Source organism: Gymnoscopelus microlampas (genome assembly GCF_963454915.1).
Source record: "Gymnoscopelus microlampas genome assembly, chromosome: 14".
NCBI lineage: Eukaryota > Metazoa > Chordata > Actinopteri > Myctophiformes > Myctophidae > Gymnoscopelus > Gymnoscopelus microlampas.
The window spans coordinates 24,850,334-24,869,960 of NC_139951.1; the positions used below are offsets into that span (position 1 = coordinate 24,850,334).

Sequence of the window (19,627 nt, forward strand, 5' to 3'; positions counted from 1 at the left end):
TTTCTATATCCATATAAAGTGAACTGTGCAGTCGGGCTGCTGCAGGTGTGGCCAGTTCCACGATGATCGAGATTTACTGTATAAACCAGAAAGCTTTTTGATGACTGCAGGGTTTTCATGTCTTCGCGTGGTCCATGTGTGATAGAATTTTCAAATTTGAACAATTTCTAAAAGTAATGATAGCTTGGGAATCTGCTTAAGAAAAGTAATTTGTAAGCTGGAATATGTTGTAGTTATAGCAGAGGGACACACGAGAGAAGATTGAAAAACAAAGCCGCTGTAGGAGAACACGTGTGCACAACTGGTCCTACCCAGGGTTGCATTGCACATGAGACGGCTTTGCACGCCGTGCAGGAACCCATTTGACCAGGAGCACACGCAGGCACACGCATAGATTTAAAACAACTTTAAATTACCACCTCAATAAAGTTTACAAAGGCTCCCGACTCACACCGGAATGAGCCTAGATGCATATCAATTGTCCATTGTGTGACCTGTAGTGTAGGTGTTAAGCGACGTGCGCGTCACGTCATTAAAATAGAGTGCAACCATGTTCCAATTCAGCATTGCAACACTGGTCCTACCCACATGAAGTCACATTTTGCCCAATCCAGCCCATGAACTAAAATGAGTTTGACACCCCTGACCTAGAGAGAACATGATCTGCCATTTTCTCAGCTGTTAGATGGAATGAGAGGGGGCCCAATCACCACACTGTGTGTGTGACGCAGTTGGTTGGTCAGTCTGTCATTAAGATGGACTGGTTCAACTCCACTGCAAAGGTGACTACACACTGACATCAGCCAGCTTAGTTGCAGATGAAATTTCCGCATCATGTCAAAATTGTTAGTGATACAAGTCTTTGGTCATTCAGTGTGTTCAGTATGAGCTGATCCACAGCGTAGCAGGCTACATCAGAGTTCTGGTCCCCTCTATGGGCCCAAATCAAAGCTGTTCAAAGACTTCAGTTTCCTCTCCCTGAGCTGCTCCCAGGTTGAGGACCTCCCTCACTCTCATACCCATGCCTCCCTCTGTGTGGTCCAAGTATGCTCCCACTTTGGTTGTCGTAGTAAGTTGGGCATGTGGCATACCGAACGAACAGTATCACACACTGCAGCTTTAATGGTTTAGAACAGCTTCAAAAATGCATTTTCTTTATAATCAGTAAAATTAGAATTTCTTAATTTATTTAAAGTTTGGGCAGCAAACCACAATACTTTTGTGACGTGATGGTATCTTATTTCAAAACTATACAAGCTTATTAATCAAACATTAAGAAAACATGTAGGTTTGTGTGTAGGGTTTGGAATCCATTTTGACTGACCATGTCTGGTCGTCTCCATAAAAAAAAAAAAAAAAAAGTGAGAACAAGTGATGTCACTTACATGACACCATCATTAACAGTTAACCAACTCATACCAGGCAATGTATGTACAAGGCAACAAATCAAATTAAGTACATGTACAGTGGAATTCTGATTTTACATTTAATTACAATTTGTATAGGTTAAATAAAAATCTAAAAAAAAGGATGTGAAAAGCTTCAATTGTTTTCTTTTCTTTTCACAATGCAATTATTGCATTACACTGATGCTGTCATAATACCCTTTGATGCTGACAGTTTTTAGTGTGGTTAAAACAGTCCATGTGTCTCATTCCTCCTCTGCTCTTCCAGTTATCTTTACAAGTCTCTCTGTCGTCCTGAGAGATCTCTGGAATGGCTGTCAGTCCAAGAAGAATATATTGTTGAACTGTGTTGCACAAAGCCTCTTAACTTCCTCTGTATGGGGGGAGAGACAGAAGGGCAGCGATGGTTACATGGGAGATTAAGTATTGGGACAGATTTATTGTGGCGATAGTGGCACGCAAGTCCACGTTGCTGGGTGGATGTCATCTGGGTTCATTTTTATTCATGTCTACGTACAGTATGTTGTAATGTAATTAATTGCTACCATATCCCACCATGCTGTATTCTACCGTGATTCAGTCCAGTTGGGCATTTGCATTTTTGTCCCATTGAAGTAAGATGTTTTGTAAACCCCTTGTTTTTTTTTATCTGGCCTTACACAAATCTGTAATCTCTCTCTTTGGTGTGCTTTAAAAAAATAATGCATTTCATTTTAATTTGAACAAATGTGCTCATCACTGTACCCTTATTTTAGACCTGTTCCCAGGTGAAGGCAACTGCCTTCTCAGGAGAAAAGACTATCAGTGGTCTCTGCCACTGAAAACCACTGAACAGAGCTAAAGCAAGGCGAGTCGTTCATGTTAGTCGTACCGTTTACTTCAATCAGATTGGCATTCTTCTGGTTCAGGATGACGTACAATTCTCTCTGGTCTGACTTCTTGCCAACTACCCAGTAGTCCGTCATAGCTTTTACAATAATTTCTTCATCTTCATCAACTCTGGGGGGGTGGGGATAAAAAAAAGAAGTTATACATCTATATCTACATCTACATCTACATCTACATCTACATCCACACACACACACACACACACACACACACACACACACACACACACACACACACACACACACACACACACACACACACACACACACACACACACACACACACACACACACACACACACACACACACACACACACACACACACAGTATAAAGATATAAAACCAGAGCAATGAGGAGCATGGAATACGCTGGGCAAGGACGGTATAACATTAGGTAGACAGTCTAAATTAAATGTTTACTACATATGGCAGTATACAAAACTGCTTTTATTGAATCCAACAGGCAAATTACAGCAGCACTACTATGTAACTTTCCTCCTCTACACCAAATTTGAACCTGGTTTCCTGCTTAAGTGCTGACATTTTTACCATTGACTAATAGAGCCGGCCCGGCATGCTTGCTCTGGGGATAAATTCAATGCGTGTCAGATCCTGTGTCTAGGTGAGACATGACCTTTGACACGATCTAAATGTCTCAGTAGAAGAGCAGGGAGACTAAATACAACCACCCCAAAAGTTATATCGTATTGACATACTCCACCATACAGATTGGACAAAATTGCCTTTTATTCATAAAAAAAGTTACATGGCCCGAATTGCTGGCATAGCGGTCCCGGCACCTAGGCTCCAAAGTAGCCTGACAGTGCGTTGCGGGTTCCCAGTCCCGATCCCGACAGCCTTTGCTGCATGTCACTCCCCATTTCCTGTCAAACTACTATCCTATCAATAAAGGCACAAAAAAAAGCCCTGCCAATAACAAAAAGTTATTTAATAAAATAAATAAGTTACATAGTGATGTTTTAAACAAATCACCTGGCAAAGTCACAATTAATGTCTCCCAAGATCTTCATGAGGTCAGGATGAACAGAGGTCAGCGACACGCTGGCTGTTTTCCTCATGTGGATGGTGCTCTTCTCTGCCAAGTTCATGTGGTTGAAGTAGATGAACTTGAACTGGGGCTCCTTGTCTGGCCTAGGTGGACATAGAAATGAAAGAATATATTAAACTAGAAAATGTATACAGTAGGGAGATTAAATACCAACAACATATCTATTGTTGATGTATACACTTGTGTTAAATAAAGTTTAAGAAAAAAGAAAAAGGAATATAAATCTTGACATTATATTATTAAGTCAGAAGAAACTTTATGATTTAAATATATAATATTTATTATATACAGTACGTTTATTTAATATACTAGATGGGCACCGGCCTACTAATTCTTTTTATGACTCAATGTTTATTAACTAATTTAGACCTGAGGCGTAATTCTAAATCCTGACCCAAGTTTTCTGAAAGCTTCAAATACTTTCTATTAAAAAATGTAAAAAGAAATGTATGTTGCTACCGTATATACTGTACATAGCAACATCTACACAAAAAGGGGTTCCCGGATTGAAAGGTATAATGACGTATAGGTGTTCCAGGTCTAAATGGGTTAAATTTGTCGGCATGGACACTTTTTGCAGAGGTAAAGTGTGTACTGTATGTGGATCCGCCTCATGGATATATTGTCGAACGCACGCGTCTGTCTTTCTTGAGGCTACTTTTGTCATTCCAAACACCCAGGCATAAAAAGAAAGAAAAAAAGAAAAACAACCGTATCTGTAACTGAGAAGTGTGTAGGAGAAAGTGAGAGCATAAAGGCCTCTAGAGACCAGGCTGTCTTGTCCTGACTAACTGCGACTACGTCGGGAGATCAAATTGGGTGATAGTGGGTGATCGCTGATTGGCGATGTCTCGTGTTAAAAGTTGCTTCAAACACACTACGCAGACTACAGCTGATGGCGCTGTTCTGCACAGAATTCTGAAACAAAATCTGCACCTGCGTGAGAAGTAACAAAATCTACAATACATGAATGAATAACCTACGTTATAGCCTACCCCATGCAAAAATGTGTTTTGACTTTAACCCATTAAAACCGGCTGTAATTTTAGATTTTAGCGTTGGCTATTCAAAAATAGCAGATATACAAGCTCACTGGACTTCGTGCCGTGCGGCGAGCTTATACATCTGCTATTTTTGAACCTTTTTTAAAAAATCTTGAAAGTGTGCAAACTACTGATTTAGAAGGCATTTGTAGAATGGGCTTCAGATCTTAATGGGATAATGAAAGCCGCTCTTTGAGTTGTTCAACACACTCCTGCAGTGAATTCTGTTCCTGTAACATGAGTTTGACATTAAACTGTGGAAGCAAAGAGTCAACATGGTGGTCTGTGAGCTTCCAAACTCGCTGCAGAAGTTATCTCCACCATTACAAGTCATCTTTCAAATTGTGACCCTCCGTTAAAAGAACATGTGTGTAAGGGTATGACTGTGCATGCATGTGGCAGAGAACCGAGTACACGTGTATGAACGTGTTAATCAGTAACGTGTGTGTTGTAAGTGTATGCAGCAGCAGAGTGCCACTGCCCACTGTGTGTGTGTGTGTGTGTGTGTGTGTGTGTGTGTGTGTGTGTGTGTGTGTGTGTGTGTGTGTGTGTGTGTGTGTGTGTGTGTGTGTGTGTGTGTGTGTGTGTGTGTGTGACTGTGGGTAGACACATTAAACTCAAGCATCCCTCCTGTCGTATCACCCTATCTGAGCCTACTCGACAGTTCCGGCAGTCTTGGTCAGAGGACATGGGCTGGGTGCCAGCAATGGACTTTTTGGGCCAGCATTACTTATTCACTCTATTCTTCACTCGGATGACTAAAAAGAGGCTCGTCAAACTGTCCAAGCCACGGAGTCCAGAGTCTTGGGTTACTGGTCAGCGCTTATCTCCAGTTATCAGTAGGGTTGGCGGAGTACCGTCGTCCAGCGTGCCAGGCTCCCAAGTAACACTGGCCCCAACGCTTGTGTTACCCCACAAGAAGTGCGCCTGTGACAATATCCGATGGAGTAACAAGAGTCTCGTCTGACGCTGTCGTCCCTATTTGGGTCAATTCAAAAAGGGATTGAATGCGTGGTGCTGTCAAGTGACACTGTCTGTTGGGTATAATCACAGAGGGAAGTGCTTTGTGATAAACCCCCCCTCCCCAAAAAAAATAACTAAACTAAGATAGTGAGTCTGTCATTGAGTACTACTGGAATATGACCAAACACTGTGCAGAAAAAAAGAAATAAAAACATTTAGATTAACTTAAAGACTACATTATATTAAGCTACTTAAGCTAGCTTTAGGGTTAAGGCTGAGGTCCGACCTGGGCCGTGGGATGATTTTGGGAAGAAGAAAAAAAAAGATTTATTAGCATTTATTACGTATCTGTATGGCAGTCACTCTCAGGACACTCCCTTGCCACCATCTCTCCCTACCACTAGTCTGTAGCCTTTCGCTCCAACAGCTTGTTGTCTGTACTTAAGAAAACAATAGACGTCAATTAACCACACGCCATGCGCAACTTGTCAACCCTCAATGTCCAGGGCCTCAACGAGGTGCTTAATCTTAATGTTAACATGCAAGGCTTGTGTAACAAACGTGTCACAGAACACTACAACATTATTCATGCCTTTCAAATTAAAACGGGTCAGTGGGAGATGCAACCGGAGAAACCCAGCTAATTGCACCTCTGCGGTATGTGGATGTGTATTAGGTGTTAGGGGTGTAACAGTACAGTATGTTGGGTTCAGTATGGGCATGCACCGAAAGAGTGGAGCTTAAATTCTGAGTTGCCACATCTTCATATTAAGCAAGCACGCTTTACAACACGTTTCTGTTCCCCAGGGGGGTTAGGTAAGAGAAGAGCTGTTTTTTGTCATCTCAACATCCTTAAAATCACTTTACAACAAGACAGGCAAGTGGCCATGAGTCTCGCAAACCGGGCCCGAGCAATAAGCAAGCGCACCATACACAGCATGCTGCACGCACAGCCCTAAATCCTGTCATGTTGGCAACTGAGAAGGAAGAGCTTGGATACTCCTGTTATAGAGTCTGACGTCATTTACACATCCTACCTGGTTTGCGGTTTTCCACCCCCATTCTGAATTCCCATAGACGTCTTTAATATCGCGTCAAATAAGAACGGTGTTCCAAAAATAAACAAATGATCCCGGCGGTTTGACTCATATGGATATGAAGCATCAACTGACGGTGATAAAACTCTTAAGTTACTTCCGCTGAATTAGTCAAATTTTCACCAGAAACAGACTGTATCAAATATAAGTGATTGACTATCATAAACGATACAGAGCCTCCTCCCTGACAATATCGCCGAGACAGTTTGTTTATTTTTGGAACACAATTCTTATATGAGACAATTCTAAGATGACCCAATGTTATTCTCCATAGAGAAATTACTTTACAAACCAGGGGATGAACGAGTGACGTCAGGACTTCTGTACTCTATAATTAACCTCTCCTGTTTGGGAACACTTCAGTTTCTCTGTGATGGTTGGATGCTCCATCTTCAAATACTTGTGCATTGTTGATTGTCGTTTGATTTGTGCCAGTCTACAGTCAGATAGTAATCACTCCTATAGTTTTCAGACCCCGTCTCTCCAGCTCTTTAGTAAACAGAAAATACATTTTCAGTTCGGGATCAGGAGAGAGAACTCATACAGGATACAGGGGAAGCGAAAATAGAAGTGATGAAACAACAAACTGAGCAGACAAAATTGGAACTCTAAAATTGACACATAAACACATCACACTGACATGTCGCATAGCGACGCGTTTTCAGTGCTATACCACCAGCAACGTGAGCATTTTGATGTCCCTGTACTTGTGATGAGAGGGTCCTGTACAGCTACTGAAGCTGTTAAGTGGGATTACATTTCAGATTCAGTGGTTTCAGATTCACTTACCCTGATATCCTGCGATTGATGTTGAACTGCTCGCAGATGTCAGATGCCAGCAAGGTGAGCTGGGGCCCCACAAGTCCATCTAGCTCCTCACAGAACTCCCTCGTCAGCTCCACCGAGGCTAGAGAGAGAGGGGGGGGGGTTGAGATATAGAGGCAAGGAAAGAGTAACAAGTGGGGCAAGAAGGAAAGAGCGAGGTGGGAGGGAAAACATATGGGTCATGTGGGATTATGTGTAAGGGACCAGAATCACATTTTAGTATTTATCAAGTTTTTTTTTTAAGAGGCCGATGCCGATGATTGTCTGTACTGATGAAGGTCTAATGACCGAAACGTCGAATAAAGAGCACATTTTTTTTGCAAGTTCTTGACAATGTTGCGGGTCCTTTTCTTTGATATCATCAGAGATCCCCTTCTGAGTATTTATCAAGTAGAAAAATATACATTTGAGACATTGGCGATGTACCCCTAGATTCTCTATTTCTCTATTTTTGAGTAAAATCGCCGGGGTGATTATTATCATTATTTTTCTCTTATATGGCGCGTTCTTATAGTTCTTATATGACGCGATCTAAGATTTGCCTATGGGAATTCCAACTCAAAAAATAACTCTGTAGACCAGGGGATAGAGCCCTCTAGCGGCGGTGATGTCAGACTTCGGTGCTCTATTCTGAACAAGGCTGGATAAAACCGAAATGGCCTAAATCTATAATAATTTTACTGGTTACTGGCATTCATTTCATGGGAGGACAATGAACATGTGACATATCATATGACTAATAGTGTGATTACTTACCGCTGATCATAAAACAAACTGACGCACTCATTGCCTGAAAAGGAGCAGATTGAATGCAGTTTTGAGTACAGACCGGGGAAGGCTACATACAGTACAGTATGACATTAAAGCCTCTGGTAATTTGGCTTGAAATAGTAAAAATGCATATGATATCAAAGTTGAGTGTCTCATTAAGCATCCACAAAAGAGATAGAGGGAGAGAGAGACAAACACAAGTTGATTCAAACTCAGAAGGAGGTCCTGCTCCTGGAGCAGAGGTTTTGTTGCACCTGTTTGGGAGGGATTACTGACATGCATTTTCATGATTGGTTTGCAGAATTTATTGCAAATGTTCCTAGCAAATATCTGAGCATAACCACACGCAGCCGATTCAAACCTAATGTCATTAAGGTTTACATAACTGAAATGACAATATTTCAAATTTGGATTGAAATTCATTTCTAATACTATATGTAAGACCCCAAATTACACAGTTAGAAGGCTATTTTAGACTTGTTTTCTAGTGGCTTTAATGCAATGAGGGACACACTTGATCATGTTAATACTCTGCCATTTATTAACCCCCTTCCCAAAAAATCCATATCATTAGACAGTGCAGCGAGGCCCTTCAGCCTAATTCTATTCTTACCTATTCCATGTTTTAACCCATTTAGACCTGAGGCCGATTCTAAAAAGGCCTTCTAAATCCTGACGTAAGTTTTCTGAAAAACCTCAAATATGTATTACAAAAATACAAAAAAATGATGTTGCTATATACTGTACTTAGCAACAGGAACCCCAAAGGGGTTCGCGTCTTGAGAGGTATAGTCAGGGTTGCATTGCTCATGGGACGGCCTTGCACGCCGTGCAGGAACCAATTTGACCTGGAGCACGCGCAGGTACATGCATAGATTTAAAACAACTTTAAATTCACACCTCGACAAAGTTTACAAAGGCTCCTGACTCACACCAGGTGAATTAACATAGGAATGAGCCTAGATGCATATCAATTGTCCATTGTGTGACCTGTAGTGTAGGTGTTAACCGACGTGCACGTCACGTCATTAAAATAGAGTGCAACCACGTTCCAATTCAGCATTGCAACACTGGGTATAGTTACAAATAGGGGTTCCCGCCCAAAATGGGTTAAAGCATTAAAAATAAAGCCCCTGGATGATTCAAGAGATTAAACCGACTAGGCTGTCACAAACACAAGCGGGGGCTTAGCTCGTCATTAGTCACGCAAATGTAGTGTCACCTTATAAACGATCAGATGCAGTTCCTCATAGCTGTCCTCTGTGTTGACAAATATTCGGGGAAATCTGAATTTGGCCTCGGGATCTTTGAGGTTGGACGGTCCTGTGAGAAACCTGAAAAGAAAGGAAGAAAACAGAAGAGAGAGAGGATGAAAAAACATTGCCTCATGCTTGTTGCAAGTCAAAACTGACACACTAACACCTTCCTCTAATAAAAACAGGCAGGCATCAGATGAGATTAAACATTTAAAACATTGACTGAAATCTAGTCACGCATTACACAACCTGTTCTCAGAACATTTCATGGAAATAGATGAAAGAGCCCAGCACAAAGAAACCATGGCTCTGTCTGAGCCTTGAACTTGTACAGTACAACTGTTTGCTTGTAATGTGACCTAGAACTTGAACCTTATTTCATGGATGCATTTTAAGTCATCTTAATGACTGAAACGTACAGTAAATGGGAATGGAAATCAATGAGTTCCAGTTATCCACAGCATCCTTGGGTTTGAGTCCCACCAGGATCCAAATCTTACATGTCAATCCCTCCTTGCTGCATTCACTTCCCTATAATTTGCTGCATCACAGCTATGATCTACACAGTAAGTACAGTGTTAATCTAACTCGGAGAGTTAATGGATAAATTGACACTGAGGATTTTACAGTGTAATCCTAATTGCCGTCTTCTGTTATCTTGTTACAGCTGTGCAGGCAGGATCCCTGCACAGGATCTAGGTCAGCAGAAGTCAACTTGCGTCCTCTGACCACCATATGAGCTCCAATTCCCCTTTAGTCATGGGTCACATAACACATGAGTACAAATGTGATGGGATAGCATGAACTTGGACGTAGGGCGGTCACGATCATTTTACTCAATCATTTCAGCCGTCAATTGTATCCGATGCACACTGAATCAACCGGTGCAGTCGCATCGCGCATGTTTATATCGGTTCACCGATTGCCATTGGTGAATCTCCACACTTTTAATGCACATCTGCGTGATGTGTAATCCCCATGTGATTTATATCAGATGGGTCACTTTGTCCCACAATGCGACTGTTGCCAAAACACACAATGACTTAAATTAATACTGCATATTTCTGTGATCAAAAAGGCAGTTATTTTCCAGGTGCACCCTGATTGGGAAGCTGGAGGTCAGGTAGTTGTGCTCAGATAGCTTCTTACCTGGGGAGACACAGCGTTAAAAGGCTTACCTTCCATAGTGCAACAGATTCCCTGCCACCTCAGGCCTGAGTGGAGAGTCCCTACCAGCCAGCTGGGACGGGGATAGAGGGGGGAGAGAGAGAAGGAGAGACAGACAGACCTCATTACATCGGAAGTGAGAGGTACACATTCATCATTTTATCATACACTCAAAAAACATACACTCACTACTGCTACTGTGTATCTTGAGCTGCAAATATGACATTTTGAAACTCATTTCAGGCCATCAAATAACATGTTCTGGTCTGGAGCAGTTTGGTATGTACATTAGTGACATCACAGTAGAGGAAACACCATGCAGAGGAGTGGATTTCTAGAGGTCAGAAAGAGAGCAGTGGATCACTCCTCCTCTTTCCTGTTCAAAACATTCTATCGCTCCTTCAATCCATCACCTTCCCTTCTCTCGCTCCTTCAATCCATCACCTTCCCTTCTCTCACACCTCTATCCAAACAGCTTTTCTTTCACTCAAAATCAACCTAGCTGTCCCTCCCTAAGTTCATCCCTCCACCTCTTCACACACACACACACACACACACACACACACACACACACACACACACACACACACACACACACACACACACACACACACACACAATCTCTTTTTAAACCATTTTGACATGTCTTTCTCCCTGGTCGCTTATGACATCCCACCCCTGCACTATATCACTCGTCACTAAATTCTACTCACCTCTGGTTCAGAGTGCCTGGGAAACAATGAGGTGGTCAGATACTTGTACAGGATCCTCATATCGTCCTGTTCAAGTCCGCTCCTGCAGTCACAACCAGACACACAGAGTTTAACCACTTAAGCCCTATATTATTTGTTGTACGGTGAATTTTTCATGACATGCCCAAAATAGAGGTAACAGGTTGAAAGTGGTTATCCACAACTTTAAACGCCTCGACACATTCACGTCAGTGAATACAAGACAAAAGGTTTATTATTAATATTGGGTGCTATAACGGGCTAGATAGGAAGATTGATAACCAGATGTGCAGTAGATTTGATCATTTGATAAATAATGGTGGTTATTGATCGATTGATGACTTTTTGATCCTTTTGTTGACTGGCACGTTATCAGGTGTGCTGTCTAAGAATGACCACTGTAGCTGGTGAGAATGAGGCATAGCAATGTGAGTAAATAGCAGTTAAAATCAAGAAACCCAACTAATTTATGTACAGTATCTCCCCATGCATCCCTCAAAGGCTTACAGTATAATGAAGGGTCACGCTAACTCGCTAAGGCAGTGAAAGCTGCTCTCTAGTCAATTCATTAGCAATCACATAATCCATCCATGCCAAGCTGGTCGGCTGACAGTGCAATTAAAACGGCAAGTGAGATATCAGAATGCATATATCCCACAAAGAGGATTACTGGTTATTTGGGCCCGCCTCTGTTCCACCCAGTCTGTGGTAATAGGATTGGAAACGGCAACAATGCCAGCCGCACACTTAAGAGAGTGGGGAGGCCCCCCCCACCCTCAACTGTTCACTGTACTGTACATATGTGTTTTATTGCTACTAGTGTTGATGATGTCAAGGATATATTATTGTGTGTATTTAAATGTCACTATGAATTGAATACATAGGACACCAATGGAAACAAGTCCTCAGGACTTATTTGCTTGTATTTCTGTCTAACAAAGTATTTAATCGATCAATCAGAAGGTGATCTAAAATTGACTGTGGTATAACGTCTCTGTCGGGTGGAAACCTCATGTCCAAAACTGTTATTTTTCAGGATTCAAATTCAAAAGTAGCAAAAGTAGTAGATAAACAAGCTCAAAACACGGCGGCTGCTACTTTTGATGCTTTTGTGTGACGCTGTAGTATGATCAAGTAGGGCGTTAATTTTCGAAAAAACACAAAAAGTTAGAATATGGAGGTAGAAGGTTTTCTGCCCGAAAGCAACGACAAGCAGCCTGATGATTGGTCACTTGGGGGTACACAGAAATAGCATGTACCAGATGAGTTGGTCGTTGTAGAGGAAGGCTGTGTATTTCACCAGGCTGAGGCTCTCCTCCACTCTGTTCACAAAGGACTGGATCTTCAGGTACGTCATCTTGTCCAGTGGGAAAAAGCTGATTCCACCAAACACGTCCAGCAGGTCACATGACTGTAGGTGCAGCGTCTGGAGATACTGGTCACAGACACATACAAACATTATTTTACATGCATGAAATAACAGGAGATTGCCCACACCACACACACACATGCACGTGCCAGTGCGCACATGAAGACACAGAAACAGGAGATGGAAAAGAGAGAGGGGTTCATTTACCCGCATTACTAGTGCTCGCTTACCAATGCAATAAAAACAGTTGGGCTCATGCTCTCTAAAAACGCCCCAGTCACCCAAGGACAAGAGGAGAGGTTCTGACATTCGACCTCTGACATGTACACCACCAGCTCTCGCTTTTTTCTCTCTCATCTGCGTCTTTGAGTTACATTCTGGAAGAGGGGAAGCCCACGAAAGCTTAAGAGGCACCAGAGGGTATCCTCTTCATTACACATTAATTATTCACACTCGTTAATAATCTCAACGGGTGCGCCTAAAGCCGGCCCTCCTTACATCGAGGCGTGTGGCTAGCACAACGCCAACAGGACTAATGAATGTCGTGCGTTTATCAAGAATCATTAGGCTATGGCGGCCGGCAGTCTGGCGTGTCTGCCAACACGGGATGATGTGAGAACTTTCCCCCAAATGTGTCCTGTGTCAACGCCTGTTTACACTGAATGAAAAAAGAGGAGCTAATGTTTATCTGACTGCCAATCAAATGAAAGTGCTACAGTACATCACAAAGTAGACATTTAGTATCAGGTAGTAACAGTCAGGCATGATTGACTTCCATACCACCAACAAAAAAGAAGTTATATGACATATGAGTATACTATTCCTCTACCTGGCAAGAGCAAATATTTAGTCAGTGTCGCAGCGTGGTGATAGATGTGTTTTTTAGCGTCTTACCCTGTAGAAGAACTTCTCAAGCTTCTGGATGAGAAGCTCCACTCCGCCTGCCTCCATCGCTCTGCTGAATGTGCCATTGAAGAGCTACAGCATTAACAATAACAACGTTAATGTTTTACATATAGAGTACAAAAGCTTCTGCTATTGCTTGCCCTTGTGCCACTGAGGGTCCGTGCCAATCAGAAAATGTGTCTTGGAAGTTATAGCAAAAGGGATGATTGAATTTGTGAGTAAGCGTATGGTATTGGGGTTTGTTCAATGGACCAGCCCTAGAATACCTACAGTACAGAGCATTTATAACACAATACAATGGTTCGACGGTGTCTAAAAGCCGTGCCATGAATTCTGGTAAATGTACTATAATAATAAATGATACTTTCCAAGGCAGCCTATGCAGTGATAGTAGTGTGTTGTCAAACTGTCTGCATTTTATGAAGAGCATCTCTGATAACCAAGCAAAACTGGCCTGCTGTGAAAGTATTTGAAAGCAAACTGGTGCTTACCTTGTACATACTGTAGCATTGCCTTAAGACTGCACCATAAACTGTGTCCTGCGGACGCAAGAGAGTACAGTAAGGCTATGTATGGACAGCATTCCCCAATAAGAAATAAGAAAACCAAAGTTACTTGAAAAGACCTACAAGAATCTCTTCTTCTTGATATTCTACTGTAGGAGGTTTCCCATCTTTGTTTGGTTTCTCTACCATTGGGTTTCGTACAACCTGAAAATGCAATTCGAAAACAGAACCATTATGTCTACAATGTCTCAACAAACACCTTATGCATTGCAAGTAAAGACAGTGAGAGTTTTATTTTGTACCATGACTACCCAGAAACTGTCCTCTGGCTCGAAGAAGAATTGCCGGTTCTTCTGTGTATGTAGAGACTTAGCTGGTTTTGTCGGACAAAATGTCCTGAAAGACAAAAAAAAAGGCGACACATGGTGACACATTGACAACACTCTCTATATTTGGGGGTAGCTGCATTTGGAACTCCTTATATGGTTATGGCTGAGTCATGGTGACATGAGCGTGAAGTCAGAGGTCCACCTTATAATGTACAGTATATCTTACAAAATACCTGGAATATTAATGAAAAATGGGAATTGGAATGAATGAAATATTATAATTGAAGACAATATATGAGAAGAGGTGTGTGCAAACTGTTGCCAAGGAATCAACATTCAGCTATGGAAAGAATTTGACAAAAATTAGGTACCGGAATACATGTTTCATTAGTTCTTGATATGTGGGGGGAAAAAATCAAACTTCTGTGGGCAGTGACATTATATTGGAGAAAACGTGCTCAAAATAGGGCTAACTTAAGTGTTTATCTAAGTCAGAGTAATGTTTTATTCATTTTACTTTTCTGATGTAGAACAGATACAGAGAAATATACTTCATGTAGTAAGTCACTCACTGGGAGAAGTACAGTATTGATTATGCACTCTTCAGATTCAAGAACAGAGAGCTCTCTACCTGGTAAACTGTACAATGGCTTCACAGAGGCCCACATTCCGGATCTTCTCATTTTTCTCCACCTCACTGGGGTAGTAGAACAGGATTTTCTTCTCCTCCTAAAAAAACAAGACATCATAGGAGTGCTCAAACTAAAGGACCGTATCAAAACAACCCTTCAGCAAATATTGACTTTGATAAACAATGATAAACAATGCCATGGAGACAGATCAAGCATACAGTGATGACACTATGACAACAAACAAGACACTGTCTGGAAGCAGGACTCACCTCTCCTTCCCGTGGCCCGAATGAAGGGTTGTAAACGAAGAAATTAAGCAGAGATGGAGTGTACTGTTTCTCTTGCATTCCCGAGGCCATTCTCGGACTGCAACAGACAGACACAGACAGAGGGGAGAAGACAACTTGATGAACATACAGTACATACGTATAGCGATCTTAAAACCTTCATGCTTTCATTTGACTTGATCCGATACCTGATCATCAGCATTAGTGTGACTTGTGTCTGGACTTCCTCTGTTCCAAGGAGAGCGTGGTTAGCATGCCGTGTACCTGCAGAAAAAAGAGAAATAAGATCACATATACTGTGGCAAATCTAAAAGTGATAATGACTAACTTCTTGTTCATCTAAATGCCAGTCTATACAAGAGAATAAAGTTGGGAATGAAAACAAATATTGGGTGCCAAATTACTATTAGACAAGTATGTGAGTAGAAGTAGGGGTGCAACAGTTATTTTCAAAAATAGTGAAAATAGCAGATATATAAGCTCACATTGCGTTGCATCCGCGCTTCACATACAACCAAAATAATCAAACAAATCAAGAACATTACGAACAATGACAATCACAGAAACAGCAGAGAGACCAATGCACACAGCACAGTATGTGCAACGAAAGTCTAAAGCTAGAAACTGGAATAAATTTGTAATACACACCACAGCTACAGTATGTCGTCATAGTAGCCCCATTTGGAACCTCTCCCTCCGCTACCGCTCCGAGATGAGGTCCCACATTTGTCGGTGCCGTTTGAGCAGGACATTTTGGATAATGTCCCACTATACATGATTCTTACCCTTTTCCGCACATCGTATCCAAAAAGTAAATTTCAACGGGTTGAAATAAGCGTTTAAATCGCTTAAAATGTCAGCCTGTGGCCATGTTTCCCAATTCAACCCATCAGTTAGATTTTTCTTTGGCGCTAGAAGTTAAAACATCTGAGAGCAGTGCAGAATACCTTTACTTTTTGGATACGATGTGCAGAAAGGGGTAAGAATTATGTAAAGTGGAAACTATTCAAAAATGTCCCGTTCAAACGGCACGGACAAACGTGGAAACTCATCTCGGAGCTATATAGCGGAGGGAGACGTTCCGAATGGAGCTAGTCGTCATAGCTGTGGTGTGGACTCCGGCATCCACTTGACCAAGAATTATTTAAAAATTATATACTGTACGATATTTATGGTTATGGTTATAGTTATTATTCTTGGTGTGGGTGGCTCTTAAAACACCCTAGTTAAAAGCCAGGCAAGTTTGCGTTTAAATATTCCTTAAACATCCTGAGCCACGCTCAGATCCTCTGGGTGCCATTCCAGCGGCTCGGACCAAAAGTGTCAAAATGCCTGCTCACCATTTTAGTTCTAGTTTTGGGAATGATTAAAAGGATCCTCCCTAAGGACCTGAGAGATATATATATGGCTCATTTCTTGTATAGTAAATAAGTGTAGGAGAGATATGCGTACGAAACAAAAAAAGATCTTAAAATCAATCATACATTTAACAGGCAGCCAATGCTTTGAGATTTTTAAGATTGGTGTAATATGAGCTCTCCTTCTGGTTTGGGTCAGAACTCCAGCAGCTGAATTTTAAATGAATTCTAACAAACATGTGTTTAGAGGGAGACCATGGTCTGCAGACATAATAGCATTACGGTACTCCAGACTACATGATAAAAGCAAACAAGCATTAGTATCTCAGTGTTGGTTTGAGAGAAACAGAAACTGATGTGAGGGAGGCTCAAAGTTCAAATCAGAAGGATAACACCTTACGTTTTTTGCTTGGTGACTTGGACTTAATTAATGCCAAAGTTTGTAGTTTAGCCAGTTTCTCTCTGGGCCTTAGTTAGCAGCACCAATAACCAACCAGTACTTTACCAGTCCAGGACCAGTAGTCCAGTACAGGGTTTGCCCTGGGTCAGCTGAGCCATCCATGGCTTTAACGTCAAAAACAGTTAAACGGCTCTGTGTCATCAGAAGAAGACACAGTAACATAACGTTGTGTAATAATCAGCATAGCTGTGTAAATTGATGTCATGCCTCCTGGTGATTCCCAAGGGGCAGCAAGCAGATCACTAGAACGATAAGTGTTACAAGCGAAACCCCAAGCCTGCCTAGTGCCTACTGCCTACAGCATAACAACCCCGGCCTAGAACGGAGGGTCGCAAACTTGGCATAGTTCATGCTTAGTTATTTTCCCTATTTGACTCTTGTGATTATAACGACAAAGACATCTATTGTGGCCCGTTAGCAAAGCAGTGAGTACAACAACATGTAGCAATTAGCCAACGTTAGGTGCTCAATTTGTGTGTCTGTGTAGCTATTCAGTTAGCTCGCTGTGACGCCAGCAGCTGTGTTTTCTATTGAGTACAGCTCGCTGAAACACACTTTATACATGACAGCGCAACACAACTGTGACACTCACCTTACAGTGCATGCATTTGGAAACATTCACAATGTTCAGGGTCGTAGTTTATGCGAAGATGTCTGTGAACGTTGAGTATTATGAGCTTTAGGAAGGAAGGAGGGAGACGCCGCTTACTTCCTGGTGCAGCTTCTGACAGCGAAGCGTCACAAGCACAACCGCCCGGGTGGGTTGAATCTCATCCAACATAAGGTTCCACTATAAAGTCGTCCCCTTCCCCATTGCATTGGACCCATTGGACTCACTCAGAAGCCTGTAACATTAGCAGTGGTGGAAAAAGTACTCAAATGTTTTACTTTTACTTGAGTAAAAGTAGCAATACTGCAATGTAGAAATACTCTGTTACTTACAAATGAAAGTCCGGAATTCAAACTTTGGTCCAAAAATAAAGTTTTTAAAAAAGTACAAAAGTATTAGCATCAAAATGTACTTAAAGTACCAAAAGTAGAAAGTACAGCAGAATGTCCCATTTCACAAGTTTTCAAATGTATAAAAAACATTTTGAAAATAGCAGATCTACAAGCTCACAATGTGTCATTGAGACGCATTGTGAACTTGTAGATTGGCTATTTTCAAATGGCCGAAATGTATATGAAGTGGGTAATGTATAGTAACTAAAGTTTTCAAATAATTGAAAACTATTTCTCATGTTCTATTTCTAAATGTCCTGTGCAGTACATTTGTACTGCACAGCTACATCAGGTAAGGAGCAGCCATGCCCCAGGCCCAACAATCTTAAGACATGTTTTGGCATCTGACAGGTCCAAGCAGAGCACCCCTCTCACATAAATAAGAAATAAGAATAGGAGGATATTTATCAAGGCTGGTGTGCATAGTACAATATTTACCTCTGAGATGTAGTGGAGTAATAGTAAAAGTACTGAAAACTGGAAATGTAGTTGTAACTTTACACCACTGAACATTAGTGAATAGTGAGTTGGTTATGTGGATAAGATATAGGGAGTCTGGAAAAATATGATTTGGGGCTAAACTAGTAATTCAAAAACTAGTAATTCAAACAACTTTGGTAAGGCCTCTTTTAAGAAAGGAAGGCACAGACGTCTTTCCTACCACCTACTGAACTGATTTCTGGTTGTCTCAAATGATAGATGATAATCAAAATCAGTTTCTACTCTGCAACTGACAATATTAAATTAAATATACCACCACATCAATCCCTGCATCAATCCCTGCTGAGCTCCTCAAATAAAACTTATATCAAATAGATTAATAAATGATAATATCAAAACGAATGCTCAGTTTCTACTCTCCACAACTGACAAATGGCTAAATCCCACCAGATCAATCCCGGCTGAGCTCCTCTCTTCAAATAAATGATACATAATAAATATAATATAGATATTAATCTATCATGTTGATGATGGATCTGGACGGTCTCTTTCCCCACATCAATGTACCACTCAGGCTGGGTTTGTAAGGTTACTTTTGAAGTGTACTCATTACAGATGACTCCCCTCTTAAAATGAAAGTAATAATAATAATGTTGTTGATAATAATGATACTTCTTTAAAGAAATGTAAACTTATTAAATTAGATAAATTAAAACAAATTACTTTATTGAAATACATTAAATAAATGTTTTAAACCTGGATAGTGTATGCATCCAATAAGAAAAGGCTTTATTATTATTTATTATATTATGTATAATAACAAAAATAAAGGTTGTCTTGTTTTTATTTGGAAAATAGTATTAGTAGAATAGAGTAAAGTAGAGTAGAGCATGGAAATATCATTTTGGAGTTTCCAATTATGGTGCTTTTTACCATCCAAAGATATTTTAATGAACAAACGTTTTGATGTTTTTGACTACTGTAATTCAATTCCCACATTTTAACAAAGAGTACTTCATGTTGTTGATACACTAATTACTCACTTCCCCCTGAAAACTTCAGTCCTGTGAATGAACTTGTGTTAATTGCATCAACCACCAGTGGATGTCCCAAAGATTTTT

At 41.0% G+C, this 19,627-nt stretch overlaps 1 protein-coding gene across 1 annotated transcript; it reads right to left on the reverse strand.

Annotated features, from left to right (window-relative positions):
• Nucleotides 1-1,165: 1,165 nt before the first annotated feature.
• ccz1 (CCZ1 homolog, vacuolar protein trafficking and biogenesis associated) lies at nucleotides 1,166-17,798 on the reverse strand. Its single transcript, XM_084077912.1, has 17 exons — nucleotides 17,656-17,798; nucleotides 15,434-15,509; nucleotides 15,228-15,324; nucleotides 14,958-15,055; nucleotides 14,300-14,393; nucleotides 14,121-14,201; nucleotides 13,983-14,030; nucleotides 13,480-13,563; nucleotides 12,476-12,651; nucleotides 11,199-11,280; nucleotides 10,497-10,558; nucleotides 9,285-9,396; nucleotides 8,048-8,081; nucleotides 7,256-7,373; nucleotides 3,288-3,446; nucleotides 2,278-2,405; nucleotides 1,166-1,779 (listed from the first exon to the last, which is right to left on the reverse strand). The coding sequence occupies exons 2-17, from the start codon at nucleotides 15,445-15,447 to the stop codon at nucleotides 1,724-1,726; spliced, it is 1,443 nt and encodes a 480-aa protein (XP_083934038.1). The 5' UTR covers nucleotides 15,448-15,509; nucleotides 17,656-17,798; the 3' UTR covers nucleotides 1,166-1,723.
• Nucleotides 17,799-19,627: the final 1,829 nt, after the last annotated feature.